The 20089-nt window shown below is 47.1% G+C and overlaps 7 protein-coding genes across 8 annotated transcripts; 4 read left to right on the top strand and 3 right to left on the bottom strand.

Annotated features, from left to right (window-relative positions):
- The first annotated feature begins 13 nt into the window (after positions 1 to 13).
- LOC111069180 (uncharacterized protein CG42266) lies at positions 14 to 2985 on the top strand. 2 transcript variants are annotated; one of them, XM_041593813.1, is made up of 8 exons: positions 14 to 575; positions 631 to 708; positions 769 to 954; positions 1591 to 1629; positions 1707 to 1784; positions 1850 to 1873; positions 1931 to 2100; positions 2156 to 2248. In XM_041593813.1, coding segments are annotated over exons 1-8 (1074 nt in total). In that variant the 5' UTR covers positions 14 to 78; the 3' UTR covers positions 2158 to 2248. The 2 variants fall into 2 exon arrangements, with proteins under 2 accessions (XP_041449747.1, XP_022214797.2); XM_022359105.2 differs by having other exon boundaries at positions 1931 to 2985.
- Positions 2986 to 3069: 84 nt separating this feature from the next.
- On the top strand, positions 3070 to 11318 carry LOC111069175. Its single transcript, XM_022359097.2, has 3 exons — positions 3070 to 6776; positions 6843 to 9212; positions 9283 to 11318. The coding sequence occupies exons 1-3, from the start codon at positions 6464 to 6466 to the stop codon at positions 11169 to 11171; spliced, it is 4572 nt and encodes a 1523-aa protein (XP_022214789.2). The 5' UTR covers positions 3070 to 6463; the 3' UTR covers positions 11172 to 11318.
- Positions 11319 to 11338: 20 nt separating this feature from the next.
- LOC111069090 (PRA1 family protein 3) lies at positions 11339 to 12732 on the top strand. The gene is made up of 2 exons (XM_022358981.2): positions 11339 to 11353; positions 11673 to 12732. Exons 1-2 carry the CDS (start codon positions 11339 to 11341, stop codon positions 12543 to 12545), a joined length of 888 nt encoding a protein of 295 aa, XP_022214673.2. The 3' UTR covers positions 12546 to 12732.
- LOC111069182 lies at positions 11991 to 14195 on the bottom strand. The gene is made up of 2 exons (XM_022359107.2): positions 13750 to 14195; positions 11991 to 13694 (listed from the first exon to the last, which is right to left on the bottom strand). The coding sequence occupies exons 1-2, from the start codon at positions 14157 to 14159 to the stop codon at positions 12785 to 12787; spliced, it is 1320 nt and encodes a 439-aa protein (XP_022214799.2). The 5' UTR covers positions 14160 to 14195; the 3' UTR covers positions 11991 to 12784.
- A 97-nt stretch (positions 14196 to 14292) lies between these two features.
- LOC111069188 (RWD domain-containing protein 4) lies at positions 14293 to 15307 on the bottom strand. Its single transcript, XM_022359114.2, has 3 exons — positions 15100 to 15307; positions 14934 to 15043; positions 14293 to 14864 (listed from the first exon to the last, which is right to left on the bottom strand). Exons 1-3 carry the CDS (start codon positions 15202 to 15204, stop codon positions 14438 to 14440), a joined length of 642 nt encoding a protein of 213 aa, XP_022214806.1. The 5' UTR covers positions 15205 to 15307; the 3' UTR covers positions 14293 to 14437.
- A 46-nt stretch (positions 15308 to 15353) lies between these two features.
- On the top strand, positions 15354 to 17534 carry LOC111069183 (protein phosphatase 1F). The gene has a single exon (XM_022359108.2). It carries the CDS (start codon positions 15500 to 15502, stop codon positions 16817 to 16819), a length of 1320 nt encoding a protein of 439 aa, XP_022214800.2. The 5' UTR covers positions 15354 to 15499; the 3' UTR covers positions 16820 to 17534.
- A 22-nt stretch (positions 17535 to 17556) lies between these two features.
- On the bottom strand, positions 17557 to 19514 carry LOC111069181 (H/ACA ribonucleoprotein complex non-core subunit NAF1). The gene is made up of 2 exons (XM_022359106.2): positions 19251 to 19514; positions 17557 to 19190 (listed from the first exon to the last, which is right to left on the bottom strand). The coding sequence occupies exons 1-2, from the start codon at positions 19390 to 19392 to the stop codon at positions 17557 to 17559; spliced, it is 1776 nt and encodes a 591-aa protein (XP_022214798.2). The 5' UTR covers positions 19393 to 19514.
- Positions 19515 to 20089: the final 575 nt, after the last annotated feature.

The following is a 20089-nucleotide window of genomic DNA, read 5'->3' as shown; positions in this document are numbered from 1 at the left end:
ATCAAATAACATCAAATTTCAAATGACAAATTTCGGCCGCATTCATCATGATACACATGATGAAACCTAAATTGGGCTATGTTGTGTGAAGATGAACAGGAACCAGAGCAAGTAATTTGTCGCTGTCGTAATTGCGTTCTACGCAACCCTGAAGACGTTCCCTGGCCGGAGGCATTGGAACTAGAGGCAGAGACACAAACAGAGTCAGTGGCTGCCCAGAAACCGGAGGCACAAAAAAAGGGGAAGAAACAGAAACAGAAGGCACCGAAGGCACCGAAGGCACAGAAGGCACAGAAGGCACAGAAGGCACAGAAGGGACAGAAGGAAGAACCACAGCCGACGGCTCAGGAGGAGGAGCCAATAGAAATGGAGAAACATGAAGAGAAAAAATTTGGGAGAAGAGGCTCCGTTCGGACCATTGAATCCTTGCACAGCAATGCCACCATGCTGGAGGCGGATCGCGATCTGGATTTCCAAAATGGTGAACGTCTGTCGGGGAATGTGTCCGCAACTGACGCGCGATCTGCTACGCAGCAACAGCCACAGCAGCCCACCATTCTGCTGATTGTGGTCAAGTGAGTACTACGGGCCACCATAAACTTAAGCCACTTGGTATTTTTTGTGTTTTAGCAAACCGCCCGAGAATCCGCTCTATCCACCGCCAGGAGCGCCAGGTTACGGTCCAGGTCCAGCCAGAGGACCCCACAAGTATGAGACGACAGATACTCATAGCATTCGGGAACTAATATTTTACTCCACCACCTGCAGCTATTATAATCCACCGCCTGGACCTGGATTTGGACATGGACGAGGACCACCTGGTTATGGACCTGGTCGAGGACCACCTGGATATGGACCTGGACGTGGCGGACCTGGTTATGGGCCTGGTCCAAACTATGGCCAGTATCCTGGCTATGGACCTGGTCCAAACTATGGCCCCGAACGTCGTCGCAAGTAAGCTTTGGAACCTTCTATGAGTACAGTCCCTTCCGTCTGTTCAACTGTCTGAAGGGTCTTTAAGTTTGAAGATCTCTAAGAATATCTTAGTGTTATCGTAAAGTCTTTATTCATGTTTTGTCCGCTTATTTTTATAAATAAGTGGTTGGCACGTCCTTTTCATTGATGCTCGACTCGAGACGCACAAGCGAATGCTGCAAAAGAGAATTTACGAGAAGTGCACAAACATCATAGATACATATGCATATGGCGTGTTTAAATCGGTTAGATATGTTACATATTGTTGTAGATCAGTATCTTATAAATGGTATCGTTACCATTAGCCATTACCATTAGGAAAATGTATTAAAATTTGGATATTCCAAATGAATATTTTCAAATTAATTCGTAATAATATTTAATACAAATATGAAAAATATTTAACTATTATTTAAATATACATATTCCATTTATTCTATGCTTCTACATTGATTAAATATTGGCCATTTATGTGAATTGAAAGTGAATTCATTTTAATTTAATTTCACTATGTTTGTATTTAAAAACCGCATATTTAATTTATTGTAATTATTTATTGTAATATTTCATTGTCTATTCTACTATTTATTATGTCTTATAATTAAACTTTTGCAGCGACGGCTATCGGGAGAATCGTCCGTATCCACAGCGCAGGTTAGTCTTTGTTGATTCACATTTAAATCCACCGACTATTAATTTAATTTGTATACATTTTAATTTATTTAAAACAGAGGAGGAGACCCTCGGGAACGCAGAGACTCATACCAAAACGATGGCCGGCAGCGACAACCTCCAGCGTCGCAAAACTGGTAAGTGTGTGGGCATCCCGGCTGGGAAGATCATTAAAGCATATCTTTATATACTTTGGGTGCAGGCGAGGAGGACCTCCTCCTCAAGGGTAAGATGTTACCTGATTGAAAATAACACTAATGTCCATTGTTGTTGCACCCAAAAGAGGAAAAAATAGTGGCGGTCCTCGACGGTCAAATGATGGCGAAGACGAACGTGACGACGACGGCGAACAACCATCCCGATGTCGATGCGGACAGGCCGATGGTCGAAAAAGAGGAAAAGCAGGAAATGCAGGTAACACTGGAAATGGCAGGGACCAAAACAACAAACGATGTATGTGCGTAAGTGAAGACGGGCGCTATACGCAAAGTAATCCACCAAGTCACAGGAACTGCCACTGCCACGATAACGGCGACGATGCGGCAACTACAACAAAAGATGACAAAACTCAGGGATATCAACGCGATGGAAACGAACGCGAGGGAAACGAACGCGAGGGAAACGAACGCGGCGGAACTGCTCGCAGCGGAAATAAACGCGTCAAAAATAATCGCGGTGCCAATCGCAATGCAGACGAGCCCGAGAGTCCCGAGAGTCCCCAGAATCCCCGTCTGCCGTTCAGCAAGGAAACGACCTGCTCCCACCAGAAGGAGGAGGTGATCATACCCGGCCAGAAGACCTATCGCTATGTCACAGTGCCCGTTTGCATTACCCATGGCAATGCAAAGTCCTGTGTGTGCTGCGACTGCCGGGACGAGCCCGATGACGATGACGATGACGACGAAGACGAGGACAATCCAAACCGCGTATGCGATTGCAGCCCCAAGGGCCATTGCACCTGCATGGATGGTCACGGTGGCAGCCATTTGCCCAATGAACTTCTCTGCGAGTGCGACATGACCAATCTGGAGCGAACGCTGCAACATCTCATACCCAATACGGACTGTATGTGCTACTTCAAGAGCAAGAAGAAGCGACGCAAGAGGAAGCCAATTCCATTTAAGCGATACGATCGCTTTGCGAGTCCCCCCTTTGTGCTGAACCCCCGGCCGCGTTGCCTGGAGTATAGCTGCAACAGTTGCTGCTGTCCGGTGGGCAGGAGCTGCTACTCCCACGACTTTAGTCATGCCTGCTGTCGTCCATGTTGTTGGTGATGCTCTGGTAGATTCCACAATCATAAAATAAATCCAGTCATAGGCCAAGGCCGAAAGAAAAAGACAAATGGAACCTTTTTTTTTGTATACCCTAGATAAAAAGGGGTTCTAGGGTGGCTTTTCCTTTGTTGGCTGTCATCTGTTACACAATCACACTGGGAATGTGCTGCTGCTGCTCCTCTGGCCTCCTAAAATGGCTGATAAAAGCAATTGGGAACACAATCCCTACAATTCTAGTGGATCTGAGGGGAGTCTGGGTAGCGCAGTTCCAGCAATTAATTCCGTTTACAGCTGGGAATACAAACAATCCAATCACGTTGCAGTCCCCGATAACAAGCCATTTTTGGTGGTCGAGAGTGTTAAATGTGCCACTTGTGATGTGTGCCTACGCAGACCAAGCGTTTCCAAGGAAACAGAAACAGATCCACCAGAAACTCCAGCAAAAACTCCAGCAAAAACCCCGCAAAAAACTCCAGCAAAAACTCCAGCAAAAAGCCCGCCAAAAACTCCACCACGAAAGGGTAAAAGCCAGGCCGGTAAGATCTCAAACGGCAAAAAGAATAATCAAGTCAAGTCCAGGGGTTCCAGCACAGCGAAGAATAACAAAGAACCAGAAGGAGATTTGTTTAGAAACAAGGATCAAGGGCGCAGTAAATCGAGTGAAAATTTCAAGTATGAAACTAAACGCAACTCAGCGAATATACAAAAATCAGATGCGAGTCTTAAACCAATTGAAAATTGCGAGGAAAAGCGTTGCGTGTGCAACGAAGAAAGATGCAAAACAAAGAAAAAACTCCAGGATTCCCGGGATGGGCGTTACACACGCGAAATGAAAGAAGTCAACTCAACTGAAAGCTTCCAGGACTACAAGTATGAGCCTTACACACGCCAAGCGGAAAAAGTGAACTCAACAAAAAGCTTCGAGAATTACCAGTATGAGCCTTACACACGCGAAGCGAAGGAAGTCAAACCAACTAAAAATCGCCAGGATGTGTGTTGTTGCCTATACAAAAAGGAAGGATTCAAAACATCTGAAAATTCCCAGGAGGATAGCTACACACGCGAAATGGAAGGAGTCAAACCAACAAAAAACACCCGAGATTACCAGGATGGGTGTTGCCCATGCAAAAAAGAAAGATTTAAAACAAATCAAAATTCGCAGGAGGATCGCTGCTCACGCGAAATGGAAGTAGTCAAACCAACTAAAAACTCCCAGGACTACCAGGATGATCGTTGCATATGCGAATTAGAAGAATTAAAACAAAATAAAAACTACCAGTGTCAGCGTTACACACGCGAAATGGAAGTAGCCAGGGAAGGACAACGGGCCCAGAGCATGCTGCCCGATGTATCCCACTATATTATGTTCTGCACAAGGACAGGCGGAAAGACAAACCAATTCATCAGTTGCAAAAGTGGCCAAGTCGGCCAGGGGAATAGTCAAGTCAACGATTGCCGCAAATCAAAGGCTCCCGGAGAGAGCCGCAGACAAAGCCGGGAAAGATTTGGTGCCTTAAATAGAGATACGTCATGGGATGATATTGAAGGAGATGGCACTGCGAAGCTGGGCAAACAATTATCGGTTGCCAGTACCCATTCAGGCACTGAGATCTATGAGCAAAATGCTGCCATAGGAAGAAAGCATATAGATAAGTCGGGCAAAAGAACAAGCCAGGCAAGAGGGTCCTCTGTTAGTTCCGTTGCGAGTCAAAGCTTCGACCGGGAGCGTCCCTCAACTGCTGGCAAAAGAAGACCGAGCGAAGCCGCCGCCTCCAGAAAATGTCCAATGTGCAGGGGTCCGAAAAAGGAATTATGTACAAAGCACAACACGAAGTCCCGCAAGTGCCATGAATGTTTGCCCAGCGCCAACATATGTGACGGGCCAGCAGATGGGACCAGCCAGGCGCCTTCTAGGTTGGGCAGTCAGATATTCGACGAATGTCCATTTGAGCGCACAGCTGAGTGTAAAATCCGGCAAGGAAATAATTCAGAAATGCAATCCTGCTGTGTATGTGTCGAACGGGAAAGCAAACGGCAAAGGGCATGCCATTCCGGGAGAGACATTGAAACACACAATTACAGGAGAGCGAGTGAATCACACAATTCCCGAAGACCGAGTGAATCACACCATTCAAGGAGACCGAGTGAATCACACAATTCCCGAAGACCGAGTGAATCACACAATTCCAGAAGACCGAGTGAGACTTGCAGAGCAGATGGTTATCGGTCCAGATCGGACCGGACCGGATGCACAAGGCAATCAAGCAGCCCCCCCAAGAACTCCAGGAGAAACCACAGCTACTCCGAGATACATAGGGAAAGTTACGGACGGAATAGTAGCGCCAGCAACACTGATATAAAGGCACGGCCTGATGGCTGCCGTGACCCCAAATGCAAGCGAAGGTGTATCAGATGTGCGGATGCCTCCACTATGACCCCAAGCAGGATCAGTTTGCGCAGTTCAGCAACGAACCTCTGTGGCATTTGTGCAAAGGGAAAAGTGTGTGATCCCAAATGCACGCTGGGTACTCAAACATCGCGTCCATTGATGGACTTTCAATCCCCCAATATAAAAGAAACGCAGACAAAAAAACGCAAGAAAGTTGTACGCAGTCCTAGGAGAAAATCGGGCACCCAGTACATTTGTTGTCGCTGCATTCCAGAGATTATTGAGACATTAAACCGGGACAGCACCCCACAGAGTCGTGCGAAGACAGCTCCTCCGAGTCGTTCGATGACAGATCCTCAAAGTCGTCGTATGACAGCTCCTCCGAGTCGTCCGATGACAGCTCCTCAAAGTCGTCCGATGACAGCTCCTCACAGCCGATCGTCAAGTGTTATGAAGATGTCCCAGTGCCCCACGAACTTCCGCAAGTGCAATGAATGTGAGCCCAGCGCCAACACATGGGGCGGGCCAGCAGATGGGACTGCCGATGGCCAGGCGCATTCTAGGTGGGGCAGTCAGATATTCGGCGAAAACATATGTCCAAATGAGCGCACAGATTTTCCGAGTCTTCATCATGGACTCCACTCGTCCGAGGCTCTGCCGAGATTATCTTTGAGCAGAGATAAGCTGACTTATGTTGAAAGCAAGGATAAAACGAATGTGGCAACGATCAATGACAATCTGCAAAAGGCTGTGATTGTGTGTGCCTGCGATTCGAGTAATTTGGATCGGACACTGCGCGAACTCCTGCCCAATGAGGAGAGCGGGTGTCCGATGCGCAGGAAATGTTGCAAGAAGAAGCGCCACAAATACGATCGCTTTTCCAGTCCGCCCCCCTTTGTGCTGAACCCCATGCCGAGAGCGGCCAACTATGTCAACACCTGCTGCTATCCGGTGGACAAGAGATGCTACTCCGCCAGCTGCGGTCCTAATTGGTGTGGTCATTGCTGCTGGTAGAACAAAATAAACCCAGTCGCTGGCCCACATACAGCTTTTCAACAGGCTGTTGCTTTGGTTTGCTTTTCTCGAGCTGTCTACACAAAATAGCTACCAGCTCTACCTCAACTGGGATGTGCTGCTCCACTGTGCCTCAACAATGAATGATTTTAAAAGGAAACGGCGTACGGCCAAGCAGTTGCTGCTGCGACGCGCGCTGAGCCGTAATAAACATGACTCCGAAACAAGCAAGCCGGCGGCTCTCTTATCGAAGAGCGGCATTACGGTGCTGCCGTCGCTGTCGCGGGATCCCAAACTGGTGAGGGCCATGCAGCGGACCCTGTCACGATCGAGTCGCGAGAGATCGGACAGAAGGCTCAAAACACAAACAAGACCGAAAATCCTAAAGAACTCGACAGCGTATCCAATGCTGAACAATGATTCACGTTCCTGGAAGAAAGTGAAAACTTATGGTGAGTTTTTTTTACTTTTATTTCGCTGCAGAACTCATCAAATTAAAATCATTTCCAAACCGACAGATGGTCCACGTAGCAAGCACTTGTTGGAGGGTAAGTCCGGCGCTAGTTTGGGCGCTGCAGCTTCACGGGGTAGCAGTCGATCCCGATACAGCTCCTCTGCTTATCCATCCACTTGGGCTATGGATGTGCGCATGCAAGAGGAGAAAGCCCATGAGACGAGCAACAGCCTGGAGGAGGTGTACAACTGTACACCGCTCAATCGCACGCCCTACGATCATCAGCTCAGCAGGCCCCTCAAGTCCGACCAGTCCGTTCTGTGTTCCATGAAGACCGCTGCCAGACGCTTGGGCCAGAGGCGGAAAAAACAGACACAGCCAAAGCCGAAATCAGCACAGGCACAGCCACGCTCAATGTGCGTGGCTCAGACTCAGACGTTGCCCAAACAATCTGCAAAGGGCGAACCCCAGTTGCACCAGTATAAGCCACCGAAAAAGTCCTACAAGCCAATGTTTACATCCGTGGTTGAGGAAAAGTTTCTTGGGAGCAGCAGGAGTTCATCCGAAACGAGTGAGATTAGTTTTAGAAAACGAAAAACCAGGCACAGAGTATCCAGTGGCGAGGATGTGAAACGTTCGAAAGCGAAACCAACAGCCAGGAGAAACCAAATTCAAGTAGCCAAGAAGCGCGATCTAACCGACTATGGGGGCTATACACCATCGGATGTGAGTCTCTCACAAGTTCCGATCAAGCAAATGTCCAATACGGGGCTACCCCGTGGCACTGGCGGCCACAGGAATGAAGACAGCCCCTATACAATGAGATTGCCCACTGAAAAGGAAATACAGAACTACAAAGACGAGGCTGCTTCCGAAGATTGTATGACCTGTTCTGTACGAGGGCGCATGCCAAATCGTTATGCCGAAACCTCCTCCGCTAACAGTTATCCTTCGGGACATTGCATCTGCGAAAGTGTGGACGGGAAAAGACAAAATCCATCGCTGTCCAGAAGGGGATCACGTGCCACCACAACCGATGCCAGCAGCAGCAGCAGCAGAATGAGTCGACAGTCCCGGGGACGCAGCCGTAGGCCAATGACGCGTCGAGCATCTCGATCGAGCATAAGCAACGAGCCAAGAAGCTCGCACAGGCGAACGAGAGACAGACCAAACCGAGAGAGTAGACGGAGTAGGAACTCGTTCAGCACGGATTCAAGGCGCAGCTCAATTGGGAATCGCAAGGAACATGCTAAAAGCCAGCGGAAAAGTCACGCAAGCCATGAAACGTCACGCATAGCCAGTGATCAGGGGCATGCAAAATCCAGAGGCAAGAGCAGTGCCAGTAGAAGAAACAGCCAGCAGCGGGACAAGGGCAACTCCAAGCGACGTGGCAGCGGCATGGAAAAGATCAGACGGAGAAGCAGCGTGGAAGTTATTCCCGTGGAAATTGGTGCGGAAAATCTACGCAAGAGTATGCAATCCCTTCATCAATCTTCCAGGCACCAGCGAACAGATCTATGCAAAGATCCGAACTGCAAACGAAAGTGTCGAAAATGTGCGGAGGCCTCCACACTGACCTCTGAGCATCTGTTGGGCGCTGCGGCTACTGGTTTGAGCTCGACGCGTGGCGGCAGTCTGAGCAATGTGAACACTCCCCGCTATCCAACCAACAGCTGTGGCATTTGTCCAGTGACCAAAACCTGTGATCCCAAATGCGCCGAGGCATCAGCTCAAACATCCCAGCACATGATGATGCGACCAAGTCATAGTCGTGCTTCTATGGATATTCCAAGAGCAAGCAATCATTTGGTGGAGGCTCAGAGATCTCGATTGAGTCGGCGTCCAAGTGAGCAAAGACTGTCTCAGGATCCCCAGAGTCCGGGCTGGTCCAATTTTCAAAGTCGTAGAACGTCTGCAGCCAACGGATCGACAATATCACAGCAGGGGCCATCCTGTTATACTTGTCCCCACGCCATTTGTCCGTTGAAATGTTTGGAGGCATGCACTCAAACATGCTCTTTCAATGCCAGGAGATCAACTACGACAAGAGAGGATTCTTCAGGGATCGATGAGTGCGATGTGGGCCGTATTATTGAGATACTACAAACGGCTTTGGCGGGTCTGGAAATGGAGAAGAGAGCGCGTGTGCGCGGCTCAACAAATCGTATATTCGAAGGGGGTCAATCGCGTGTAAGTCAAAGCCATGGCATCAGCGGTTCCAATGCGGATAACGTCTATGAGAGCGAGGCCACCGATGGCACGTACTCAAGGCCATTCGATCCCTATCAGCATACAATGTGCTATTGCCCCCATGACATGTACATGGGCGCCTCAAATTTGATGGGACAAACGATGCCCTTTTTAAATGTCGACTCCCTGCATCCAGCCACCAAACGAATTCTGCACTATGTCAATAAAATAACTGGCAAGGCACGTAAGTAAGAGTGCAAAATATACTAAACAAAGCCATAATTTTAAAGAGTTATCCCACCAAGCGATTCCAGCCGAAGAGAGGCGAACAAAACCAGAGAAGCAGAGCGGCAGCTCGGAGAAATTTGTTGAACTAATGGGCCAGAGCAGAGATGAGAAAGAAGCGCCTCATTCAAGCACCTCAAAAACTTCCTACCTCCGGTACAATGAGGATCACAGTGATGGCCCGGATAACACACCCGTATATCGCAAAAATCGCACAAATTCGCCATTGAAATCTCATTATGGAACAAAACAACGCTTCACCGCGCCGCATTTGGCGAGTAAATTTCGCGAAACCAGAGGCCGATCAAAGGTTCGGGAATTAGTTGGATCATACTGTCCCGTATTCGGCATCAAGTCCCAGAAGCGCTCAAACATTTTTCTATCGCCAAACCCCTGCTCCAAGTATGTGCCAATCAGACACGAACAAGACTCCAACTATAAAAAATACCTGCTTTCCAAAGGGAGAACAGAGAACTGTCATTCAGAGGGAGAACGCCGAGGGCGGAGGTGCTGTCAAACAAAGAACAATCTGTCAGAGGGAGAACGCCGAGGGCAGAACAATCTGTCAGAGGGAGAACTGCGAGCGCGAGCTCGCTTTCCAGCAGAGAACATTCTGTCAGAGGAAGAACTGAGAGGAGAAACTCGCTTTCCAGAGGAGATTACTCGTAGCAGAGACTCCGACCGATCAACAGACACTTATACCAGAGATGCTGACGTAAAGTCAAAAAGGCGGCGAAGAGAGACCAAAAAGCGTCGGAGCACAGGAAATGCCTCTGTCACAATGTCGTTTCTGAACGCCTATGAAGCGCGAATATTCAAGGACTTTGAGAAATATAAAGAGACCAAAACAGCTGAAGCAGCCGCTCCTGCGGAGGAACCCGAACAAGATGACCTGGTCGCTGCTACAGCCGGCGAGTCGATTTGCCAGCAAGAGCCTGTATGCCCTATATACCTGCAATGTCAACAAGAGGAACAAATAGCCATAGCCACTGCTGCTCCCAAAAAATGCCTACAAGATCCCATATGCAAACACTGCCAGCTAATGCAAAAGGAAAGAGAAAAACGTCGACTACAAAATGAAAAGAACGAAATGCAAACGCAAAAGAAATCCTCAATGTTCAGTGTGAACGAAAAGAAACAACCCCAATCAAAGAAGGGTCCCTCAAAATCTAGCATTCAGACAAAGAATCAATCCAAGGAACCGAAAATTTCCGGCGAGAATCAGCCTAAAGAGAAAAAACCATCCAAATCCAAAGGTATTTTCAGTTGGTGTTTGAAGAAGGACAAAAATCGAAGCGAAGAAAAGCTGAAGCTGGAAGATGGAAAGCTCAAGGAAAACGTGGAAAAGCAAAATAGCCAACAAAACGAGGGAACAATAAAGGAAAGTCAGAGCCAAGTCGTGAAATCCAATTCTTCAATATTGTTGAAGAAATCTCCCTCGTCTCAAACATACGAGTATGAACGGATTCCGGAAGAACAGTCGCCACCCACAAGCCAACCGATACCAGATAAGAAAGTGATAGAGCCCGAGGCCAAAACACATGAAAACACTACTGGTAATATACTCAAACTGGCAGCTAATTTCTATAACAATGAATGTCCCCGCTTTGATGCCCGGAACGATGTTCGGGTGCTCTACGATTCTAGTGCTCGTTTTGCCAGGGACACATACAGTGTGCGGGTGCTGCCAGACCCACCAATACCTGCTAAGCCGCGATTTGGAGACTATTCCACATCTTCCTGCAGTTCAATCGTTGGCCAGTGCTATGGGGGGCAGCAGCAGCAGCAGGAGGAGTACAAAATGCCCCAAAAAAATGTCAGCACAAATGCATTTTATTCAATGTTCCAGCAGCAGAATCCCTTTCTCAAGAAGCGTAACTGTGATTGTGAATTTCAACGAAAGTGGGACATTTTCTGAATAAATTCACAATCATATTTACTTAAAATTCGCACTAACCAAATTTTAATTTCAAAATTTCAGTCAAAATAAACTGCAAATGCAAAAAAAAATGATTTTCTTTCTACACTACATTTAGACAGGTGCCTCCGTGAGAATTTCATCCCTGTGTAGTTGCCATGTAACAAATGTGTAGTTACCATGTAAGGCGAATAAATTTTTAGAAATTTGTATCTGCATTTTTTTAATTAAGCCTTGTTTTCCAAACAATTTAAAAAAGGAAGTACTTAAAATTAGCCAGTCTTGTAGACAATTGATCAGAGTAGTGTGTTAAATTATATATTCAACGTTAAGAGTACCTGCCAGCTAGTAATAATACATCGAATATCAAAATCAACTAAATACGATTCACTTCGAACACGAAGAAATGAGCAAAAACTTTAATCACTTGAGTATCAAAAGCCACACGACGAGATTCGTCACACAAATTCTTGTGTGAAAAATTAGTAATTTACGCTGGAGCGACTAGGTGCGGAGGAATATAGTGACCACGAGGAGCGCTATAATTGGTTTGACGCAGACGAGAAGTCGCGTCTCTTGCCGAAAAGCAGTCGTAAATCGAGTGATTCCGGGCTGCGGCCAAAAATTAGGAAGCTGCTTAAAGTTGAAGAACTGCATCAATTGACCCGTGGAGTGCGTCAGTGTGCATACCAAAAGCTGTCGCCGGAAGAAGTCGACAATATCAAGAACAAAAAACTAAGTCAAGCCATGTCAGCACCGACCGCAGCTTCCGTGAGCGATGCCGCCGCCGCCCTATCGGGCAACTTGCAGTTGGCACCACTGCGCACCCTGGACGATTTCGTGCTCGGATCGGCGCGTTTCCAATTGCCCAATCTGAAGGACTTCGACAAGTGGGGCAATCGCGTTGTAAAGAACTTGCTCTATTACCAAACCAACTACATTCTGCTCTTCCTGGTGATCTACGCGCTGATGATTGTGTTTAATCCAACCAAAATCCTCAGTGGCTTGATTGTGCAGGCTCTGATCGTTGCGGTCATTTGGCAATTCTTCAGCAGCAAATCCAAGCCCAGCTTCATTGCCAGCCGTCTGACGGGAGGCAATGCCAATGCGGCCGAACAAAATGCTCAACAGAAATGGTACATCCTGGCCGGTGCTCTGCTTGGTGGATATCTCTTTTTGCATCTGATTAGCGCTGTGCTGCTGACCGCCTTCACCTTGCTGCTGCCCATTTCGGTGACCTTTATACACGCCTCGCTGCGTCTACGGAACATGAAGAACAAGCTGGCCAACACCATCGAGAGTTTTGGTCCATCTACACCGATGGGTGCCCTGCTAGATGCGTTGAACGTACGTGCAGAAGGTGTGATCAATTAAGGAACGGTTGGGGCCGAGACATAGAATCCACGTTTTTACAGCTAGTTATTCTTTAAATGTTGAACCTTGCAATTCATGTATTACCATATAATCGATTTGATCTTGAGTTTTGTATTGAAATATGATTTTATTACTTATGTACTTTGCTATTATAATTGTCCAAATAAAGTTTTCCCATAAAAGCGTTCGTTCATGAGGTTTGATTCGAGTCTAAAATCGATGTATCATATAATATATTTCTAATTCCATTCTAAACTATCCAGCAGAGCTTCAAATATACTCGGCTCTGCAGATTCTTTGCTCATCACATCTTTAATGGTATCCCGCAGCTGGCTGGCAGAGTTTAATCTTTGTTGATCTTTCGTCCCGCAGCGTAGCCAATCGGTGGGCACATCTGTGGCCGTAGGACACGCTCGTATGGTCGTAACAGTATCCAGAAAACTATGCGGACAGTAGGTGTCATCGTGCAGTTTGGCAAAATTGTGTACCATAACGGAGGCGCGTACCAATTTCTCTGCAATGGCCTTGCTGCAGTAGATGGTTTCGGAAAGGACTCGCCAACGTGACATTAGCACTCTGAAGGCCTTGTCGATTGTCTCCTCCAGTGCCATGGCCAGATTCTGATTGTAAAGCAGTTGGTCGTCCTCCAGCGTCGGTGTGGGGTATGGCGTTATGAGCTGGTTTCCGAGCGGAAAAGCAGAGCTGGCTATAAAGGCATAGCCAAAAGTCGGATTCTCTTCGGATGCAGGACCCAGTTCTGCTGGCTGTTGATCTCCAAAGAGCTGCGTCCCGAATTCATCGTGCCAATCCACACGACATGCAGGTATAAAGACCGAACCAATGTCGATTCTGTTGAAGATCAAGTTCTTATCGCAGGCGGCCAGAAGAACAAGATTTTCTTTTCCTTTGAATGAAATTTCCAATCGTTTGGCGTCTACGGCTCCAAGGCAATGCGGCACTTGGAATTTATCTTGATAGCCCCTGACAATGGCACGCAACTCCTCCTCCGCTTTGGGCTGGTACATAAAGGTGCGGGACAATGTTGTCCACAAAACGTCACAGGTTTCCCGAATTATCGCACGCACGGTTGAGGGGCCCATTTTGAAGGACTTTGCCAAGCGACCGGTGCCTTCGCCACTGGCCAAATACCTAAAAGGGAATTTCTTTGTTCAATGCATTTACATTTTTTTGTCTGCGGGCTTACCTCAACGTCAGGAACAGGCGACATTCGGGTGAAATGGGCGTACGTATAGAGTTCTTGGTCAATCGTTCCGCCACCAGCTCGAACAGCATATCGAAAACTCGGGGTGTCATCCTGGTGTGAGCCTTGAATTCTTCATGGTTATTTTCATATAAATTCTCGAATGTTGTGGCAAAGAAACCCTCCCTATCGCGGTACAGGTACTCTTCTTTCACCCAAATTGTACGATTGATCTGTGGTTCAGTTTTCTGCGATTCCTCTGGCCGGCGCTCAGGGGATGGCGTTGGTGTTGCATGTCGTTTTCTACGCTTCGCCGGCTCCTTTCTTGGTTCTTCCAGCTGTGTCAGCTTCTCCAAGGCATTGTAAAGCACGGGCACTAAATTTTGCAGCCACTTTACGTCGTTTATATCCATATTTTCATAATAGAAAATGTGTCTAATAAGCCGAGTAAGATATGTCGTTGCAGTGTTGCTAAACGCAAAGATGCCATGGAGGATAAATTACTCAAATTCAGAAGGTGGCGCCATAAAGGAGAGTGGAGATAAGTTACCGGTGTTTTGTTTGTATTTAATAGTTGAACAAATAACTATAAAATCCATGCTGCAAGACATGCGCAACATTGATTTATGATTGGCTTTTGATTTGTGTTTAAGTTGTCGTTGTTGTCGTGGTTATTAAGTAAGTTATTTGCTTAATTATTCAGAGGATGCAGCACAGGTGATGCTGCTGCGGTGGCCGCTGCGCTTTCGGCGGCTGCTACCGCATCTTCTTTGCTGCCCGTTTGTGATAAATGCTTAACAAGGTCCACCCAATCCCAGCCACGTACACGATCACCCTTGTGATCAGTTCGCTCCCATTGCCGGCGCTTTTGCGACTTGGTCATCTGCTCCTTTTTGGGCTCCTTCTTCTTGGCATCGGCATCCGCATCGGAGATTTTCAAGGCAGCCACACCCTCATCCACCATCACCACAACGGGGGCAGACTCCAGCTGTCCTTCAGTCAGTTCATCAATGTGGTCCTTAAGACATTCGAAAAGGCTGTACGTCATGCCACAGCCTAGCCATTGAGATGCTTCATTGCAGACGACCGTAAGGATATGCTCCTTGACAGCGGGCAACCTGGGGAAGATAATGAACAACGGGGAGAATGAATATGGTTCCTCTGGGGGCTGTCTAAAAAATACTTACAGATGCCTGTTGTAGAACGTGTTCATATTGACCGCGGGGGCCTCTTCCGGATAGTTTTCGCCCCACTTGAGCTCCACCAGAAATGACTTGAAGTTGTTCTCTTCCCCATACTAAAGATCGGAGTTATTTTAGTTCGTTAGCTCGCCATGGTACCCATGTGGCTTACCTTGTATTGAAATGTGGTGGCGTCAACCTCTTTGAAATTCTCATCGCCTTCGTATATAGACTGCAGGGCCTCGCGTTCCTCGGACTGAGCCTCCTGCGTAGACATAGTTACTGTGCTATTTTGAATTTGTTCTGTCAAAACTTAACAATATTTGTACATTTTTAAGAATAAAATAACTTAAAAATGAAAACCTGCTTGCAACAACAAAAACAAAATCAACAGCTGAGCGGCAGTGTACAGTGTTGCAAAACATCGCATCGACGTAAATCTAATATTCGAACCAATTCAGTAAAAGAACATAAACATTAGTGATTCATCGTTCAGTTAAGCAACAATTAAGTTAAAATAAATAAACCCATGATCGCCACTAAGCAATAACAGTAGCTGGGCCCAACCAATTATGTCGGCCGATTCGATCAAGGAGCCGCCACCAGCAGCACCTGCCGCGGAATGTGCACATTTGGTGGAATTCAAGCAGTTTCTGGCCTCGACAGCCGCCAAAGCGTCCGCCGCCAGTGGGGATCTGACGCGATCTTGTGTAACGCGGACCAGCAATGACACCTACAAGGTGTCGGTGGAGGAGCGTCACGCTGAGCTGGTGTCAGCCATTTGGCAGCAGTTGAATAGCAGAGGGTGCCCGGCGGGCTTCCGCCTGAAGCTGCTCCACCAGGCTACACAGCTGCTGGAGAAGGAGATATGCTACGCCAAGGAGTGTGAAGTCTCTGTCGAGGGTCCCACGCAATATGATCTGCTGAAGCTGCAGAAGTTTGTCGGCAATCAAATGGACAAGCTGCTCATAAAGCTAACAGATAATTCGGAGTTGGAACGGCTGAAGGACTATGCCGACGAGGGTGTCATCTGCCAGAATCCCGAGCACTGCGTGTGCGGACTAACCCAAACCGTGCGGCACACATCCGCCGCCGTCAAGAACAAGCCACGTAAAATGGAGGATCGTCATGTGTGCATGGATTGCTTTGGTGCCATCTATGAGCTGGCCAACAAGGATTGTCGGTTCTTTGGCGTTTTTGACGGACACTCTGGCTCCTTATCCGCCAGTTATGTCACAAGTCAGTTGCCCCAGCTCCTAGCCGATCAGCTAAAACAAACAGAGGACCCACAAGCAGATACCCAGAGCTCTGACTTCTATCGCAATGCATTTGAGACGGCCTTCCTGCTGGCAGACGAACGGTTTATCCACAAACGCATCACCAGCGGCACCACTAGCGTCTGTGCCCTTATCAACCGAGATCAACTGTACATAGCTTGGGTGGGTGACTCAAAGGCCCTACTGGTGGGCAAACGCACACAGCTGCAGCTGGTAAAACCACATAAACCCGAGTCACCCGATGAGCGCAAACGAATCGTGGCAGCCGGAGGTACTGTACTGCATGCCCAGGGTCAGTGGCGTGTGAACGGAATTCTAAATGTGGCGCGTTCCATTGGCGACTACTGCCTGGAGGCGGTCATAGCCGAGCCAGATTTCGTCGATGTTGAGCTAAATGAAGCGCATGACTTTCTCGTACTGGGCACCGATGGCCTGTGGGATCATGTGCCGGAGTCTTTTATCATCGACACTGTTTACGAGTGTCTGGCCGATGCGACAACGAAACTCGATGACATTCCCAAGCTACTGATAGAGGCGGCCAAGGAGCGAGACTCGCAGGACAACATAACCGCGGTGATAGTTTTGCTCAAGCCGCGTCATCAGATTGAAAGGTAGAGCGTAGAAGAATCGTCAGAGGAGATGTATTTTTTTTTTTGTTCTATGTGTAATTGTTAGCTGCATTGTTGACTCGTTGATTTTACTTATTTTCCTTTGTTTAAATGTAAATAATTAGCTGGAATGCTGCCACCAGTTTTGAACGTTGGGGGAGAGAGCATTTGAATCATTTTGTATCACTTTTGTAACCCAAGCGCTCACCCACACGAATCCAGAACTGGTGGCAGCCACACAAAATACCCTTTAATTGTCGCATTCTCACGTGCCTGGTCCTAAAGGACTACTTGGTTGCTCGAATAAGCTCAATCAAAATACGTTTAAATGCAAAGTTTTTTGGCTTTATATGCAACTCGTTGTTAACAAACAATACAAATACAATACAATATAATATACAAAAGTGCACACTTAGAGCATATTTTTTAGTATAGAATGCAAGCCATGCCCCTATTTATATATATACAAGCATTTGAAGTTGCCAAGTACACAAGAATTCTAGTTATAGCTCCCACATATACACATACATATATATTTACACCTATCAATCCATATTCAGATGAGAATCCCACACACACAGAATATTAAGTACCTTTTTATACAAATATGAAATGCATTTTATCGAACAAAACAAACCAGAGCATAACCCTTTTAATGAAACACGCAAATTGTTTAAGAACCATTTTTTATTATTGGAATAATAAAGAGATAGAGAAACGAATCCACAACAGAGATAATCAGCTCTAACTTCCAGATGATGGCGGCGGATGCCTGTTCTGTGGCTGTGCAAATGGTGGCGGTGGTGGTTGCGCGTACATATGATGCGGTGGCGGTGGACCCATTTGCATCATTTGTGGCATGGCGTAGGGCATGCCATAGCCATAGGCTGCCGGTGGCATTGGATAGGGCATGCCCGGTTGCGGCATATTAAAATTGGCCGCAGGTTGATGATAATTGTGATAATAATTCGAGTGCCAGCTGCCAGGATTATAGCTGGGATGATAGTTGTACTGCGAGTCTCCTCTTTGCTGCTGCTGGTGCTGTTGATGCTGGGAGGAGGAGCCCTGGTGGGATTGATTCTGATACTGACGCTGATTTTGATAGCTATCACGTTGGCCACGGCGACCACGCTGTCGCGGCGATGGAGATGGTGCTGCTGCTGCCGATGCCTCAGTGGCCACCGTGGAGACGGAGCTAATTGAATCCGTGGAATTGGTGCGATCTCTCTGGCGTCTCTTGCGCTGATCCTGTTTGGCCTCGCGCTCTGCCTCGTCATCCGAATAGTCAATATAGCGCGCAGGTGGCTCAACGTCGTGCTCCCAAGAGGCATCCGAGCCGCGCACCTGCATCAACTTGGAGAGGATCACAAATTGAGTGTGCTCCGTTTTGGGGGCACAATAGACAACATCACCGATTTTGATGCCACGCTCTTGGATCTGCTGATTGGTGTTGAAGCGGACACAGTACAGGGGATCGGAGACCTGTCCCAGCACATCGAACACCTCGCCCAGCACCTTGCGTCCCTTCTCCAGAAATAGCACGGTGTCCAGATCGAATAGCATCGAATTGGGCAGCACACTGACCAGCACCAGTTGATCGACAATGGAATGGACCTTCCCCAGCTCAATGCACTCGTCCTCTGGCACTGTAATCTCCAACTGATGGATAGGCGGCAGCTCATCCAACAGCATTTCACCCCGCACTTTGGGTGGCTGCCGGCGACGCCGTTCTCCTGTGGCACCATCCTCATCGAAATCCTCATCCTCTTCGTCACAGTCTTCGGTGTTGATTTTCTTATCAATTTTCTTGCGCAAAACTGTCAGGTATTCGCCCTCAGACTCCGAATCCGAGTCGCTGCTGCTGCTGCTTTTCTCGTTTTCGCTACCAGAGCTAACAGCCACTACGGGACGACGGTAGGTAGTTGCAGTGGCAGGACCTGTCACGGGCACCTCCACCACCTCATTGTCGCTGTCTTCAATTCTGGTGGCTTGTTCAGTGTCCGACTCGGCATCGGAGCTGTAGGCAGCCAGTAAACTAAGCCCAGAACGATTTGCAGACTCTGGGGCGGGGTCAGGTGTACCATTTTCTGAATCTACCACTGACAGGGTATCTGGAGCAGTCGCTGCATGGCAATCAATTTCCTTCTCTGCTGGAGGAACAATGGTCGGCACTACTTCTGCAATTGCTTCATCTTCTGGCGTGGTCTGAGCTGTGGCTTCTTCGCAATCCATTGCTACTGTTGGTGTCTCCGCATTAGCAACGACTGGTGCTGCATTTTTCTGTTGGTCTTCGTTTTCCACATGTGTTGACTCATTGGCTGCCGTAATCAATGCTTTTGGCTCCGTTTCAAGGGGTACCTCTGCTGTAGTTGCAGTCACTGTGTAACAAAACCAGTCCTTATTTTGTTCAATTATCTATATAATTCCTTTAATCTTACCTGTTTGGGGCGTAGATTCCACCTTATCTGCAGCTGTTGTTACTTCGGCGACATTTGGTGCCGAGACTTCTGCTACATTTGCGGTAGGCGTTTCTGCTCTTGCATCAGGGGCTACCACAGCCATTGGCTGTTCATTTTCCATATTTATTCACTTCAATAACTTCAAATTTCTCTTTACAAACAAAGCAAGGCAAACCTAAAATGCTGTCGACCAAAACACGATGAGCGCGCACGTGTTGCGCGGATTTACTGACAAAATATACCGCCTGTCCCTCAAAAATATACCCAAATATACCTTATCATTTTTAAAAAATACCGTAAATATACCGATGGACGCGACGACTTGTTTCTTCAATTTTGATATTCGATTTAATATTTCTAGCTAGTTAGGACTTTAACAACTGAACTTATCATTTCATGAGATAGATGAATCATTTTTGTTACAATCTGGCTTATTTTAGGAACTTCCTTTAATTGGATTACTTACAAAATAGGGTTTAAACAAAGTTCAGCAAAAATGTCCCTTTTTACATAGTAAATACACGGTAACTACACATTTAATTTTTTATTTCAAAAATTTCTGTTTTCCAAGCTGCGCTGCTTTGAATTTATTCGTTTCAACATGTTTTTGAACTAGATTAGATTCCTCTCGATCCCGCTCAGTATCTGCAATACTAAAAAGCATATGTTCTTTACCATACCTTTAAAAATAATATAAAAGAGATCGATGATTAATTAAATAACTCAATTTCGACGTCAAACCCATATACCGTCAACGGTCACCGAAAATATATAAAAATATCAATATTTTACATTCGGGTCAAACTTAAATTAATTTT

The sequence above is a fragment of the Drosophila obscura genome, unplaced genomic scaffold (genome assembly GCF_018151105.1).
Source record: "Drosophila obscura isolate BZ-5 IFL unplaced genomic scaffold, ASM1815110v1 contig_200, whole genome shotgun sequence".
In the NCBI taxonomy this organism is placed as follows: Eukaryota; Metazoa; Arthropoda; class Insecta; order Diptera; family Drosophilidae; genus Drosophila; species Drosophila obscura.
Note: the sequence above shows the minus strand (reverse complement) of the source record. Positions and strands in the feature narration are given on the sequence as shown.

Bases quoted from the DNA above. Each gene is read 5' to 3' on its own strand.
- LOC111069181 (XM_022359106.2), bottom strand. From the start codon at position 19,392: ATGGAAAATGAACAGCCAATGGCTGTGGTAGCCCCTGATGCAAGAGCA. The intron at 19,191-19,250 runs GTAAGATTAAAG...TTTGTTACACAG, and splicing joins GGAATCTACGCCCCAAACAG to TGACTGCAACTACAGCAGAG.
- LOC111069188 (XM_022359114.2), bottom strand. From the start codon at position 15,204: ATGTCTACGCAGGAGGCTCAGTCCGAGGAACGCGAGGCCCTGCAGTCT. The intron at 15,044-15,099 runs GTAAGCCACATG...TCCGATCTTTAG, and splicing joins CCACCACATTTCAATACAAG to TATGGGGAAGAGAACAACTT. The intron at 14,865-14,933 runs GTAAGTATTTTT...TATCTTCCCCAG, and splicing joins ACGTTCTACAACAGGCATCT to GTTGCCCGCTGTCAAGGAGC.
- LOC111069183 (XM_022359108.2), top strand. From the start codon at position 15,500: ATGTCGGCCGATTCGATCAAGGAGCCGCCACCAGCAGCACCTGCCGCG.
- LOC111069180 (XM_022359105.2), top strand. From the start codon at position 79: ATGTTGTGTGAAGATGAACAGGAACCAGAGCAAGTAATTTGTCGCTGT. The intron at 955-1,590 runs GTAAGCTTTGGA...AAACTTTTGCAG, and splicing joins GGCCCCGAACGTCGTCGCAA to CGACGGCTATCGGGAGAATC. The intron at 1,630-1,706 runs GTTAGTCTTTGT...TATTTAAAACAG, and splicing joins CGTCCGTATCCACAGCGCAG to AGGAGGAGACCCTCGGGAAC.
- LOC111069175 (XM_022359097.2), top strand. From the start codon at position 6,464: ATGAATGATTTTAAAAGGAAACGGCGTACGGCCAAGCAGTTGCTGCTG. The intron at 6,777-6,842 runs GTGAGTTTTTTT...CCAAACCGACAG, and splicing joins GAAGAAAGTGAAAACTTATG to ATGGTCCACGTAGCAAGCAC. The intron at 9,213-9,282 runs GTAAGTAAGAGT...AAGCGATTCCAG, and splicing joins TAAAATAACTGGCAAGGCAC to CCGAAGAGAGGCGAACAAAA.
- LOC111069182 (XM_022359107.2), bottom strand. From the start codon at position 14,159: ATGGATATAAACGACGTAAAGTGGCTGCAAAATTTAGTGCCCGTGCTT. The intron at 13,695-13,749 runs GTAAGCCCGCAG...ATTCCCTTTTAG, and splicing joins CGCCTGTTCCTGACGTTGAG to GTATTTGGCCAGTGGCGAAG.